At 41.1% G+C, this 15,411-nt stretch overlaps 1 protein-coding gene across 1 annotated transcript; it reads left to right on the plus strand.

The window, feature by feature from the left end:
* Positions 1 to 311: 311 nt before the first annotated feature.
* LOC118425181 lies at positions 312 to 4,196 on the plus strand. Its single transcript, XM_035834014.1, has 3 exons — positions 312 to 1,797; positions 1,971 to 2,417; positions 3,470 to 4,196. Exons 2-3 carry the CDS (start codon positions 2,001 to 2,003, stop codon positions 3,491 to 3,493), a joined length of 441 nt encoding a protein of 146 aa, XP_035689907.1. The 5' UTR covers positions 312 to 1,797; positions 1,971 to 2,000; the 3' UTR covers positions 3,494 to 4,196.
* The last annotated feature ends 11,215 nt before the right edge of the window (positions 4,197 to 15,411 follow it).

Below are 15,411 nucleotides of genomic sequence, written 5' to 3' on the forward strand. Positions count from 1 at the left end.
GTGTAGAATGAGAGACACCAGTGTAATATTTAAAGTACAATTCTAAACTTTCTTCTAACACAAAGGTATACCTGGATTAAATTTTCAATGACCACTGTCGCCTTCTTCAGGATCAATACTAATGAACAATCCCTTTTCTAATCCATTGTTTGTAATTCGTAGTGAGTACCTGTTGTTGTATAGCAATAACAATTTATATGCTCAGTATGCAAATAATCTATTGTCGAAAACCAAATCAGTCTACACAACTATCGTAATAAACTTAAAAAGCCCCCCTCCCCGAAGGTGAGTCATTGATAAAAATCAATATCTTCTATTTTAGGAAGTTCAAGGTTTTGTACTAGCTTTGTCAAATAATTGAATGTAACTTTTTATATCCCTCCCTGGACAGTAGCTATATGGGGTTCTCAGAAAGTGGAGCACACATAATCCAACAACCTTGGCATTCAACTCAGTTATCGTTTCATGCAGCTGTAATACGAGTTTTAACAATCTTCTTACGATGGCGCATGTTTTACCAATCTCAATTGTAACGTGCGGCAAGTTCGCCATTTGCGATGAATAATTCAGTGCATGCTTTCATTTAGATCAAAGGCCACGAGTTTGATCATCGGCAGGAGAATTACAAGACGCAGCCTTACTGCACTCTTTTCATGGCTTACCATGTTCTTGTGAAAAGGTCTGGCCTTCCTTGTCCCGTCGTGCCGTCTTCTCCGTGTAATCTTTGGTATGACGCCACTGGGAGTTCCCCTACTGACCCAACCTTCCCTGCAGCTAACGGAGAAACATTCCTCCTGGACATTAAACCTGGCAAAAGTTCAAGCAGTCTCCAAGTCTCTGTAAAACTCGCAAACTTTTCTTGCGCTCTTAAGATCGCACTGAAGTGCTTTAATGGCCGTATCCACTTTCTGTAGACCCCTCCAAGAGCTGAGAGACTAACCCGTGGTGGGAAAACCTTTCAGAAGGATATGGGCTACAAATCGTGCGCAGTATTATGCCCCTTTTCCACTAAGACGGCGATCGCGCTGCGCTCTGACTGCAACCTACATAAGATATGTGTAATCTTCATTTTCATACTGGGTATATCATACAAAATGTAAAAGTGTGACCGAGAGGACAACAAAGTGTAAACGCGTAAAGTGTAAAAAGATTCTTTTTTTCCTATACAATTCGTTGAGCGATCTGTCAAATCTGAGGTCGCAGAGAGAGCGCGGAGAGAGCACCGTCCTAGTGGAAATGGGGTATTACCATTCACTCTACTGGCAATATACCAGCTTTGTCTCCGATACCACTAGATCCCTGGCAAGACCTGTAGACCGCTATTAATGTGTCCTCATGCTCTTATCGTCGGGATGCACATCTTTTCAACGACACGGGTCAAGCAAAGCGCAACCTTTTACTTTCCTTCTCATGATGGATAGCCTCTGAGGTTTTTTTTTTGTGTGTGTCTTATGACCTGTAGAGCAAACTCATTTTCAAGGGCAGCGGCCAAATGCGACTTATCAGGACGTTAACTCAAACTAAATTTAAGCAGCAAATTTAAAGTAGAAATTTAAGATTTATATTTCCTTTTATGTCTTCTTGACTAATGGCTTGTCCAGTGTCTGGATTTGTTGGACATAAGAATAATTTTTTTAAAGTCGAAAAGATCTATGTCTATTGGCAATAGCGCAAGATTAGTGGAGTTATGATAGAATATAGAGCTGGTTATAATAGCCGTTCCTCATCTTTTACAGGTGCTCGGATGGATATGACCGAAACAGACAACAGTGGGTTGATGCAGGGTGTGACCAGGAGGTACCAAGCACATTTGCTTTAAAACATACTCTCCGAATTGCCATTGTGTTTTTAATCAACGTTGACGATATCCTGAAATACACTCTGTATTTGATGTTTAATGTAGTATTTTAAAGATGCAATCTGGCTACAGGCTGCAATCAAATAAATAAACTATAAAATTTTCTTTGCAGGCAGTGACAAAGAAATGCGAAGAGGAAATTATGCCGTCAGAAACATTAACCCCGTCAAAGCCAAAAGAGCCACCACCTCCCCAACCACTACCCAAAGCCTTAGACGTCTCCTACACTGGTGGTAGGGACAGATTAGAACCAGGACTAAGAAATGGCCTCGAAGCAGGTAGAAGAGATGACTTAGACTCAGACCCGCCTCTACAAGTAGTTAAACCCAAGTCTAGCCGCGTACAGAACATCGAGAAAATCAAGGACGATAAATCGAGCGACAAGATGGCGGACGCTGGCGAGCCGAGTCAGGTGGTGCGCAGATTCCGTTCTGCGCAGGCGCTAGAGACCGAGGTGATCATTGGGATACTTGTTGCTGTGGTGATAGTTGTCGTGGCGATAGCGTGGATCATCCACGCCTACTCACGCAGATCCACGCCGGAGCTGGTAGTGGTGGAGGTTGGTATAGAAGTTTCTTTACAGCTGTCTGATCACATATGTTGTAGGTCATGGTACAATTTTGATACAAAACTGTCGAGTAAGTCATCACCGAACTTGCGTTGGTAAGGCAGTTGTCTACAGTTTTGAAATGACAAAAAATGACAAGAAAATGAAACAAATTGAACCAAAAAATTATAATCGTACGACAACTGTACAACGCATGTGACCAAGCCTTCTCAAACTAAAGTGGAAGGTATCAATGTATCAAAGGAGACTTTTACATACCTTAAATGTAGTTATTTTGCCTCTTCATCCGTTCAAAGGAAGTCTCTTTACACCATGCCCCGGCTTTCTTTTATCAACTCGGCCTCTTTCCCAGTAACGCCTGCAATAGAAAAATAATTGCAATTTCAAAACACCATTTTCGGGTTATATCATTTCTACTACAACTTAAATGCGAGAACGTATTCAATGTTAGCTTTTCCGTATCTACCAACGTTCAACGCGTTGTTGTGTATCGTAGAAACACGTACAGTAATTAAAAAAGTCTTTATTAATTCTATCACCTGTTTTCCTGTAGTGGCGCCCACCTGTACCTTGCTAGATCCAGTTAACTTATTCAATGTTAGCTAGTTGATTTTTTACGTATCTATCAACGCTTAACGTGTTTAATTGTGTATTATACATACACATGCAGGAGTTCATAAATGTCTCTTTATTCATCCTATTACCTATTATCCTGTAGTGGTGCCCACCTATACCTCACTAGATCCATTAATTTATTGATGCTGGCTAGTTTATTTTTTATCTATCAACTTTTAATGTGTTTCCTTGTGTCCCGTACAAACACGTACAGTAATTAATGGATATCTTCATTTATTCCATCACCTGTTTTACTACAGTGGCGCCCACTGGAACCTCGCTAGATCCTGTTAAATTATTCAATGCTAGCTAGTTGATTTTGTAAGTATCTGTTAACGTTTAACGTGTTTAATTATGCCCTATTCAAACACATGTAGGGATTCATACATGTATCTCATCAATTTATTCTATTACCTATTTTACTACAGTGGCGCCCACCGGAACCACGCTAGAACCAGTTCCTCTGACGCCTTCAATGTACAATGTACAAAGACACATTCTTCACGACACCATCAGACGACAGCTTCACTATTCCTGCAGTATATGTCACAGCACCTGCGGCGGAATGGACGCCATACGCACTTTTATGGACACCGTCTAATCCTTAAGAGTGTCACCCACACAGTTTGAGCGACCAAAGCAATATGTCAGAGAGAGCTTTATTGATGTCAGCGGCACAATGAAGCTTAGATGGTACCATTAACACGAAGCTCCTAATAAACCAGCTGGTCGTAAGTCGTTCCCTTCCGGCTTCTAGAACGTTACTTTTACACACATGACGTTGCTTAAGTCCCTATCAGACTCCCGAAGCCGCCGGCAAAATAGCAGAAACCTGGCAAAACACACGAATATATTCCTCCAGAGGAGTTTTCCGGCCTGGGGGCCTAGTTTGCCTAATAGATGTTTTACCGCGACCCGGGAGTCTGATAGATACTACCGTTGCTTTCGTGGTATATGAAAGTATAAAATGTACATACGAACGAGACGCTACTGTTGTAGGGTCCTCTAGCTTGTACCATCCGCAGTTTGGCTCTTAGGCCGAGGAACGGGTCACCAATGTCTGCTTTGGGTCTGAAACGAAAGACAAAGTACTGGTCAAACTTTCTGTATGTACAGTGTCGATTGATTATGTTTTCTTCTTGGTAATAAAGAATATTTCAAAAAACTTAAAAAGTCTCTTTGTACTTAATCCGTTTCAATGCTTATAATTAATGAAAAACAAAGTTTCGGAATGAAAGCTCATCTGTGTTGGTAGAAATATTTTAAGAAGGTCGGGGTACTTGACTGAAAATTTATGTTGAGTTCAAACTTTTTTTAACTATGGAAAACAAAGATCTTTGTATTATCTACCGAGAAGGTGTAACGGTGGTTGATGCCAAAAGAAACAGATTATTCAAAAGAGTATCCGCAATTACACCACTTTTTTTTTGCCAAGAAGCCCACAGAAGATTCTCTTCTTACCAAGATCATCAAATTAATCCATTTTAGATTATATCGAACATTTTATTTTAAACAGCTTTTAAAAGAGGCGTCAAGCCCCGCATTGGCAACTTATATTTAGAACCGCATTTTGTTTACTGTGTGTGTACGTTCAATTACTTTATATTGCATCTTACAGTTTAAATTATTCACTTTCTAATTAGCACACATCACTTCAGGCTAGAACGCATTTGATTTTATTCATTGCAATCAGCCCCAGGGGCATGAATTTGCGATAAAACATTTGTTTGTTTGTTTGTTTGTTTGTTAATATAAGTTAGTTTGATTGAGTGCGACACCCATCCGAACTTTATGTCAAGCTTTCAATCGTTATTCATTAAATCAACATCGCAGAGTTATCTTTGTTGTAATAAAAAATAACTATTGTTGAGTTAATGCCAAGGACGAAAAGTTGATCTTAACTTTGGTAATAACGTTAGAACGTTAACCGTCAACTAAGATGCCATGAAGGCTAGATAAATTGCCCTTCTTTCTTCTTACTTTTAATCGAATTGTCTTCAAAATATCGAAGATTATCTTTTCTGGCTGAAGTTGTTTCGCTGAGAGGAAGTAGACAATAGCAGCCTCTGTAACTACTAGTGGGTGAATGCCAAGCACAGAAAATTCTAATTTAGATACTGATTTCAGCACGTTGAGCTCTTCGGTGATCTAAACTTTGATAATAACGTTTGGAACCTTTAACAATCCCCAGCGGGGTTGATTAAAGGAGCGGGATCAGTGAGGCGAGGATACGGAACGGCGCAGCACACGCTTCAACAATCCACGAAGATGCTATGATTGCTAGATGAATTGCCCTAATTCTTCTTTCTTTTAATCCAATTGTCTTCACAATACCAAAGATTATCTTTTCTGACTGAAGTTGGTTCGCTGAGAACACTATCAGTGAGTGAATGTCAAGGACGAAAAGTTCTAATTTAGATACTGATTGTACCGCTTGAGCTCTGCGGTGATCTAAACTTTGATAATAACGTTTGGACCTTTTAACAATCCCCAGCGGGGTTGATTAACGGAGTGGGATCAGTGAGGCGCGGATACGGAGCGGCGCAGCACACGTGCGCGCTGGAGCGTGAGCGGGGGTGGTGGCAGGCAGGTCCTCCTGATTGGCACCCGTCCTCTCGTCTAATAAAGGAACGTAATTGGATTTATGACTTCAATAAAGTTGAGGTTTGTCGCTCTGAGTTGGTGTGAAAAGTTTGAGGCCTCAACAAGGGAACCAACTGATGCACAGCGTGAAACAAAAGCGGATCCTGTGAAATGACTTTGCAACGCAACGGACAGGCAGGTCTAGCTGATTGGCACCGTCCTCTCGTCTGATAAAGAAACGTAATTGGATTTATGACATTAATAAAGTTGAGTTTATTCACTTTGAGTTAGCAGGAAAAGTTTAAGGCTCTGACAAAAGAACCAACTGAGGACTTCGACTGGCAAGTAATTGTTGCAATGGTTTACACTCTGGTGTATATGATACCAGACTTCATATTTCATAATTGGTTAAGTAACATATTGATCACCTCATGGTGACATTATAAAGTTGACTTTACTCGCTTTAAGTTGGTATGAAAAGTTTGAGGCTCCGACAAGGGAACCAACTGATCTTCATAAGGAATTCAACCGGAAAGTTAAGGCCACAATGATCTGAAAAATAGTGGATATGATATTCGAATTCATAGTGTATAACTGTTCAATACCTTATCACACCTAATAACTGATGACATAAATAAAGTTAATTTTATTCCAAGCGAGTTGGAATAAAAAGTTTAAGGCTCAAACAATCACATCAACTGACTTTCAAAAGGAGAGTAATTACAAACACTCATAACTTGATATTTGGTGGATATAAACATAATTATGTTCCCAAATTTTATCTGTGCACATTAATGCAGGTTAAGATCAAGAACATGACGTTGTTATCGATAATCAAACGTCATTGCATTTATGACAGTGTAAAAGAAGGATATCTGTATGTTGTTTTCAATGGAAACTATCCGATTCAAGCGATGCATGCGCAACTACTAACAAGGACAGTGGTATGCGGTATAAGGTATGAAAAAGTCGTAGGAGGCAAGAAACAGGTTCAAATTGACAACTTTTCCAATGATTTATTACTTTCAGACCTCTTTAGACTTTAATCCAGGGTTATATCAGCAACCCACTAAAGATAAGATAATCCGTTCATCATGATGACAAGAGATGTGATATTACCTAAGAACGGGTATTCAATATAATCCGACCCAAGAGAACCCAATTAGCAACAAAAGCGTACATTTACGATCTAGATTTTGTACAATTGTAATTCGTAGGCGGAGAAAAGTGAATATATAATTACATATACATATTCCGTATATACATATTCCTGTCTGCCATGTTGTTTGGTACATTAACACCAGGTTTAGCTACAATGTAAACCTTCTTGTAGCCATTGAAAAACAGTTTTATAAAGTGAGCCAAAGAGAGTTGAATATGGCCTGGAATGGACAAAGTAAATGCCCTACTAGGTAATACAGATTCTGTGCAGTCTGAGGGTAATCGACGATGAAATAAAGAAATCCAAGGCGTAACAAATGGCTCTCGGAAGGAGAAACCGGGGAAGTTACCGATGGGTTTTCCACATGGACGGCACGATACAAGCAGCGGGGAAGATAGCAGGGATGATGTTCTCATTAATTCGTGGGTACGTGCCTCCCGTCCTGACAATATAATCTTTATAGCTCAGCAAAGGTAATTAACTTGAAAGGAAATGTGACTACTAGATGGATCACACGGTCCAGTTTTACCTCTCCTGTGCGCTTATCTAGTGGAATAGTAGGATTTTATGCCGGCATTTTGCCATTTGGACCCGCAATCTTGCCGCTTTCGCAATTCTCCAGGCGGAGGAGAAGTGAAAGACTGATGACTAGATTAACGTGCCGTATGTTACGTGTCGCACCGAATGCCACTTACTACCCCGAGAGGTAATACTTTCATTTGTCAACGTGACGGTTTTAGAGCGGCCATATTTCTCCCCCATTGATGCCACGTGTAGTGTGGAGTATGGTGGTAGAAGATAAGGGAAGCGTAATTATACTGCAGGGACTTTGGGCGTAAGTGGGGTTCTTCTGCCAAGTTTTACGACTACTAGCCTTTCAGCTAGTTATTTTCGTCTGTGAACTTCAAGAGAATTTTGTTGGCTGTAGCTTTAGGGCACACTTTTTCTAGGAATGAGTTAGTGGTGGACTTACCAGCAGCAAGTTAAGTTAACACTTGCTTGTCTGGCTTAACTCCAAGAAATAGAAACTGTTTCGAACTAAACGCGTCTGCGAAGAGAATCTTGTTGGCTATAACTTCAGGCTACACTTTTTCTAGGAATGACTTATGGTAGACTTCCATGTAGCAGCGGGGTTCCTGAAAGTTTTTCTTGCTTTTCTGGCATGACTTTAAGAAATAAAAACTGTTCGAATAACTCTTCGCTTCCCAGAGAATTTCACTGGCTATAACTTCGGGTACACTTTTCAGGAATGACTTATGGTAAACTTAGCAACGGGAAGCCTGAAAGTTTTCTCTTTCTTTTCTGGCACAGCTCCAAGAAATAGAAACTGTTTCGAACTAAACTCGTCTGGGAATAGAATCTTCTTGGCTATAACTTCAGGCTACCTTTTTCTAGGTATGACTTATGATAGAATTAGCAGCTGAAAGTTTTCTCTTCCTTTTCTGGCAAAGTTTCAAGAAAAAGAAACTATTGTGAATTGACTCTTCGTTGTGAATTTCGTCGACTATAACTTAAGTGTACACCTTTTCTAGGGGTGACTTAAAGTATGCTTTGCAACAGGGTGCTTGATCGTTTTCTCTTTCTTTTCTGGCTCAGCTTCAAGAAACTAAAACTTTCCGAACTTGACTTAACTCTTTGAAGTTACGACGAAAATGACGAATACATTACCCTCTACAACATCTCAAGTAGAGCTGTTTGAAACGGTACATTTGTCAAAGGCAGTTCAGCTTGTTTCCAGCGGCCCTGCTGAGCGGATACATGGAGTGGAGGAGAAGCATATAACATTATAGTGACTGATGGAGCCATAAAACCGCCATCTCCTGCCGTGTTCAAAAGGTCGGGAGTGAGGCAGGAATGGAAGGACTGCGGATCTGCATTTCAAACGTGTTGGTTCCGCGCCATTGCGGCCTTTCTAGCGGCGATTCTGCTGATTTACCGCCTTGACGGCGCGGTTCCGGAGGAATGTTTACAATTTCAATGGGTGACAATGTGTAATCTGACACCTAATGTTCCATGGCAGCCATGAAGGATTACATCATGAATATTCAGTTGCTTTTTTATGTTTTCTACTCCCCAAGCATAGGTGCGGCTCCGGCTTTTTTTGTGACGTCTTTAGGCGCGCTTTTGTCAGGTTTTGTATTTTGTACTGTTTTCTTGATGTACAGACAATTTCGCAGGTATGAAGAATTACATCATGAATATACATTTGCCTTTTTATGTGATCTACTCCCCAAGCAGAGGTGCGGCTCCGGCTGGTTATTTTTAACGTTTTTAGGCGCGCTTTTGTCAGGTTTTCTATTTTGTACTGTTTTCTTGATGTACAGACAATTTCGCAGGTATGAAGAATTACATCATGAATATACAGTTGCCTTTTTATGTTTTCTACTCCCCAAGCAGAGGTGCGGCTCCGGCTTTTTTTCTAGGCTCGTTTTTATCACTAGCTTTTCTATTTTGTATCATTTTCTTTACGTGGCTCGTCCAAACGGGTTGGACACGAGAGATCAGTAAAAGAAACGGTTCAAAATAGAAAGCCTGATGAAAACGCCTAAAATTGCCTTTTTATGTTATCAACTTTCCAAGCAGAAGTGCGGCTCCGGTTTTTTGTCAATGTATTTTTAGGCGCGTCTTTACGAGGCTTGCTATTTTGCACCGTTTTCTCTCTCTCTTGCGCCCAAACAGTTTTGTCAAAAACAGCCCCTGAGTGAGGCCAAATTAAAACGCCATCCCTTCTTTGTTGAAGACTACAATCAGTGGATATAGTTATTTTGGGAGGGAGACCCACGGCATGGCATTACTTTGTTGGTGGGTAGCATACGTGCGTAAAGCAGGGTATGATGTACAGAGACAGGACTCTGCACTAGTAGTCAGACTAGAAGTGTCCTATTATTGGCGTGTAGTACAAGCTCCCTCTCCGCGAGTGCCCGGACTGCTTTCTTATCAATTTCGTTTTGTCATGAGCATGTATGCACCTGTTGCTGTTCTTTGTGCAACAAACTCAGTAGAAAAGAGAGTATTATTTATATATGTATATATGCATAATAAAGTCAAAGAATGAAGGAAATCGTAAAAAATCAGGTAAAACGTATAATTATTCTCGTTTGACTACTGTTTCCCACAAGATCCTACGTAGCATTAGAGCTTTATGGACCTTTAGTAGGATTAAGATTTTTCAATATATAAAAAAAAAACTTTCATTGGTACCATCTGTAGAATCGTAACCGTTAGCAGAAGTATGTTGACTACATGGATCATCTGTCTTGTTCATTGCAATGGCAATTTCAACGTTAATCTCTGCAGTAAAGCAGAAACGGGAGATATTAGAAACCCAACAACCCGGTAAGGCAGCCGGCGATTTCGTCAGCGATGACCTTTAGCATCTGTTGCAGATACGGCCAGCGCAACTCCCACCGTGCCTTCAGCAACTTTTGGCATTTCTCCCCTCTCGGATGATTAGAAGGGAGAAGGTGTTGATTAAACGCATGAGGCTGCATAGATTACTGTAGACTGGAATATGATTACTCAAGTCTTGGCCTTATCTTATCTCAGAAGTAGTTATTAGACTTTAAGACGACCCGTAAGATGTCTGACGCAGAGGGACGCCTGTGCCTTGGGGGTGCATATGACGTCAGTTTTTTTTTTAGTGTAGTGCCTAGCTAGTGGAACATAGGATAGCAGGTTTCCTAGCTGCTTTAGTTGCAGCTTATATTTTTACTTACATAGGTTACTAGACCTGCATCCTTTTACGAGTCATTTTGCCTTTTCTCTAAACGTCCCTTTCCGAAAAATCGGTGAAGCCCTAACAGACCTGCCGTATCCAGGACAGAATTTTGTTCTGTTACCAACTAATTGGAGCCAGGTCCTTAACCGTGAGGCTGCCAGTTGAGCTACAACAGCACTTGAGCTACTGCTTTAGATCGGGAAGAATAACATTTTAACATAGCGAATGAGTGAGTTCTTTCATGAATAGAATGTACTTCGCGTTGCATATGTTGGCCATAACAGGTTGCATAGATGGTCACTCAAGCAGTCAGTGGTGGAGACAAATATCGATTGAAAAGATGGGACGAAAGATTACAAGTTTTACTGACCATGTGGACTTTCTTAAGAATGGAAATAAATTGCAAAAGTATCCACTAAATTGAAAAGAAAGACAAGTTTTAGATTGCCAAGTCAATACGTCTTGATACCATTGTCAATACTCAATAGTTCAATACGTAACCACCAAAAGAAGTTCTCAACCAACGAACGCATCGATAACTTTTTATTATCTGTGTCAAGTATCGCGCTAGGTCTTGCTGAATATCAATAATACGTTGCCCTTTCCAGAATGATGCAAAAGTTAGATAAATAGCTCTAAGATAAAAACCTTGCACCTTTTAATCTAAATCAAATCACATGTCAGACTCGGAGGCGACTCGGAAGATTATATAAGTCAGATGTCTGGCCTCGATGAGTCAGTGGGCCGTGTCAGCGACTAGCTAATGAGATCTTAGATACTTCTTGATGACATTCGTTGAATACAATTTGCCAATGTAGTACATATAAGTACAAGTACATGTAAGTACAATGAAAGTCGTCTTGGCGTCAAATGTAAGCTCTTGACCAAGATTTTGTCTTAGTTGGTGGTATTAGTGAGTTGGCTTCTATGAATCTATATTACAGAACGCAAGCTAGTCTAAGCTAAGAAATATCTCATACAGTATAGTGCAACCAAGTTAACTTCTTTGTCTAGAACTTACTTTTAACGCCCTGACGACTTACATTGTATTTACTATATTGGCACACCATATCCAACGAATGTCATCTTACATATAGTCATCGCTGAGGGAAAGTTAGCCATTGGATTATTGTGTAATACACACATAATGTACAATATGGTACTCATTCAGAGGATGTAAGATGCCATGACGGAACGACGCTGCTAAACATTATGATTCACAAATACAAGCGGTATTTAACCAACAAGCTGGAGAAGAAGATACAACCTGTATTATCAAGCAGCTCCACAATAATGATATATTTCTTTCAAAACTATCAAGAAGCTCCACAATAATCATACATTTCTTTCCAAAGGGATTCTGCAGCAAGTGTATAATATGTCATTCAGTCACACACTACATGATAAAACGCCAAGGCCTCAACTTAGCCATTTCGGAAGGAGCCGCTGCAGCGCAAAAGTAAACTTTTCAAACTTTATGACAGCCCATAAAGCGCCATACACATCAATATTACAGTAAAATTTACGGTTATAGCAGATAACAGATATCGCACTAGCATCCCATGGCTTGCTACAATGCGCGGAGATGCGCGACGATATCATGACTATGTGGGTACATAGAAGTAGATAAGTTGTAAAATTATGATAATCGGATTATTGTGATGACTAAAGCGTTAAAACGTCTTAGTTTGAAACATGTTCACACTTAAACTCTATCTAGACTGGTGGGGGGGGGGGGGGGGGTAAAAGTGCCTACGCCAACTTTGACTCCGTATAACTCCCAACGGCTTGTGGTAGGACAACCAAACTTGATGACTTTTCCTCATTTAAACATTGTTAGCAACAATTACAAAAAAAGTAACTTAATAACTTTCTGTGTTGCCATGGCAACGTTTGTATGCATTAAGTACGGGCGGAAAGGAGATACCAACCTGGGGGAATCTTTGATCCACTAGTCATTGGTGATACCGCACTGTTAGGCTGTGTTACATGCGTAAGCGTGATGCCGTTCACGTCACAACGAGGTGTCAAAGCATTGTCAAACTTCATAGAATTCAAAGAAAGTTTTAAGTTTGATTTATCTCAAAGAAAATTGTTGCAAAGTGCTGCCCCAGAGCGACGGATCTTTAGCGAAGTCATTACGATGCAGCACGTCACCCTTACCGGGCCGGTCCCAGGATGGGAGCCGACAGAAGCGGTCGTTATCAGGTAACAATGTGCGCAGAAGCGCGGTTATTAGCGTCAGCACAATGAGAAATTGCCACAGCGCCTCCCGGTTCCCGCCTGGTGTCAGGTTTCATTCATCACGCCGACAGTGATGTATCAGGGACCCCCGCATGCTAATTAGTCTGACGTGTCAGTGTGGTAATCCATCCTCATCATCCCACTCAGGCAGCCGGCTGAAAATTGCGACTGTAACTTAGGAATGTGAGTCAGAGGCAGGTGGAAGGATTTTGGTGCGTATAAATCCCACTAATGATACAACTAGAGAGTCTCGATGCCATAAAGGTGCTTATTAAAACGTGAATCTGCTAGAGCATAAATGTCGATATTTTACGTTGTTTGCAAACACATATAAAACATTTTGTTTCGGGGGAGGGGGGTTCAGAGGCTTCAAAAACCGACATCTTTCAAACCCAAAGGTTCCAAAAAGCCCAAGTCGCGAATCAAGATTTGAGCGACGCAACAGAGAGCGCAACAGATCGTCCGATGAAATTTAAACCTCCATGCGATGTCATTTGAGCACTAATTGGCAGAAAGTGCATTTACTTAGAATTTTCGGAATGCAACTGTCCAATTTGTGTCGGGATAGATTTTCCGCAACACTCGACCGTCGACGCTTGGACAATTTTGGAATTCAGAGAGCTCCAGCCGATTTACAAATTCGGCCGGCATTCGCTTCAGTTATGATGCAGGCTTTATAACACGACATAACTGGAAGTTTCAAAGATTTATCGTTTACATTCTATATACACTGAATAATAAGTGTTGTAGCACGCCGGCTTTGCCTGTGCCGGAATGTCCAGATGTTTACTCGACAAATGATAAATTTTGTTGTTTTTTCACGGTATGAATATGGAATTTTGTCTAGTCACGTTTAGCATGCCATAACATGCCATAACATAACATAGAAGTTTTAAAGTTGTACCCTTTACATTCTATAGAGTCTGACCATAAATAACAAGTATTGTAACACGCCTTGCTTGCTGGACTGCACCCCTGGAAGTTTGGACCTTCAAAAGTTTCTGATATATTTCTTCTCGACAAGTCTCCCCTCCCGGCAATGGCGTCATCGTATCAGCCCTAACCCGACCGGACTTATTTTTCTTTTCTCCCGGAGTAATAGATGAGGACAGATTAAGTGCTGGAAGTTTCAAAGATTTATCCTTCACATTTATAGACTCTAAATAACAAGTGTTGTAACACGACTTGCGTATGCTGGACTTCGCTGAAAAAGTTTAGACCAGCAAAAGTTTCTGATCACTTTCTTCTCGCCAAGTCTCCCCTCCCGGCAATGGCGTCATCGTATCAGCCCTAACCCGCCAGGACTTATTTTTCTCCCGGAGTAATAGATGAGGACAGATTAAGTGCTGAACTGAGCTCCTGTACGGGCAAGGCTACATCGCCTTCTCCATCTATATTCTCATTTCTCCCGCTGACCTCTGGATGGTCAAGTCCACTAGGCTGCCCGATGACGTCAACACCATCTATTTGGGCGATTGCCCCCGGCAAAAGAAGTAGTCAGGTATAGTCCAGCTTCTGGCAATCTTGCCTTTCGAGAAACTGCTGGCAATCTTAAAGTGGGCTCTCATTGCACTTGGGGCGCCGGTGCGGCACTGTAGGTTTCGTTCACTGCGACACCGGTTTGTTATTTTCCCGATTTTTTAAAACAATTTAGATATTGCGTGATAGATTACAAATGTTGGCAGGCTTAGACAAGACAAAAAAATACACAAAACAGAAGAAAATTAGTTCTTTATCTCTGAAATTCTTTGAATCATCTACGGACCCCACTGTTCAGGCGTAGGAGTGAGTTATCTTCACCACGATTTGACAATCGCGCAGCATGTAGTAACCGACTCCGGGGATCCAGGTCTAGACTTGGCGACTTTCCTGCTGAGATACAGACGCTGGAAACAAGAGTGCGGAACGACCATCTGTCTCAACACTTATTTTCAGCAACAACAACAACAAACACAGATGGTGCCAATCACATCTCAATGATTACTCATTAGCGCTACACGCTTAACCTGACGCTCATTCATCGTCTTATTAGCGTCTTATTATTACTTTGGGACATTTGTACATTGCCTTGTTTTTCTAGCCCCAAACCTACCCTAGACTCGTCGGTATTTTTTTCAGTAGAACTGTCGGGAAAGTGTTCTAAGAATCGACCATCGACGATCGAACAGCCGCATACATACGGCAAATGTACAAATGGTTTTACGCTAAAGCTGGTGTGTTACGCTAAAGTTGATGTTTTACGCTAAAGCTGGTGTGTTACGCTAAAGTCGGCCATGGTGTGTTACGCGAATTTGGTGTGTTACCCCGAAGGGCGGTTATACAGGCTATGTAGATGCAGATACAGAACTACACTACGAATATCCCCAGCTGCCGTTAACCTCTTGCACGATAGGTATGCTCTTACTTTGTGACAAAGTGTTCAAAGTATCGTTTCCCTGCCGGCCAAACGTCCGTACTTAGAGTTTCAAACTTTCTTGTGAAAGATCGATGGTAATTATTCAATGACAGCTAAAAGACAGTTTAGGATTTAAGCTATGCCCAATAGTACTATTCAGAGCGTTAACAAAATACCCCTTTCATCGCTACTCAAAGAGCGAGCATTAGAAAAACCTCTGGCGACGGGGGAAATTGCACGAAATACGATTTTGATGAAAAAAGATGGG

Source organism: Branchiostoma floridae, chromosome 10 (assembly GCF_000003815.2).
Source record: "Branchiostoma floridae strain S238N-H82 chromosome 10, Bfl_VNyyK, whole genome shotgun sequence".
Classification (NCBI taxonomy): domain Eukaryota; kingdom Metazoa; phylum Chordata; class Leptocardii; order Amphioxiformes; family Branchiostomatidae; genus Branchiostoma; species Branchiostoma floridae.

What these genes read in the sequence shown, in the direction of transcription:
- LOC118425181 (XM_035834014.1), top strand. Translation starts at nt 2,001, where the DNA reads ATGCCGTCAGAAACATTAACCCCGTCAAAGCCAAAAGAGCCACCACCT. An exon ending in CGGAGCTGGTAGTGGTGGAG is followed by an intron (nt 2,418 to 3,469) that starts GTTGGTATAGAA and finishes ATTTTACTACAG; the next exon opens with TGGCGCCCACCGGAACCACG.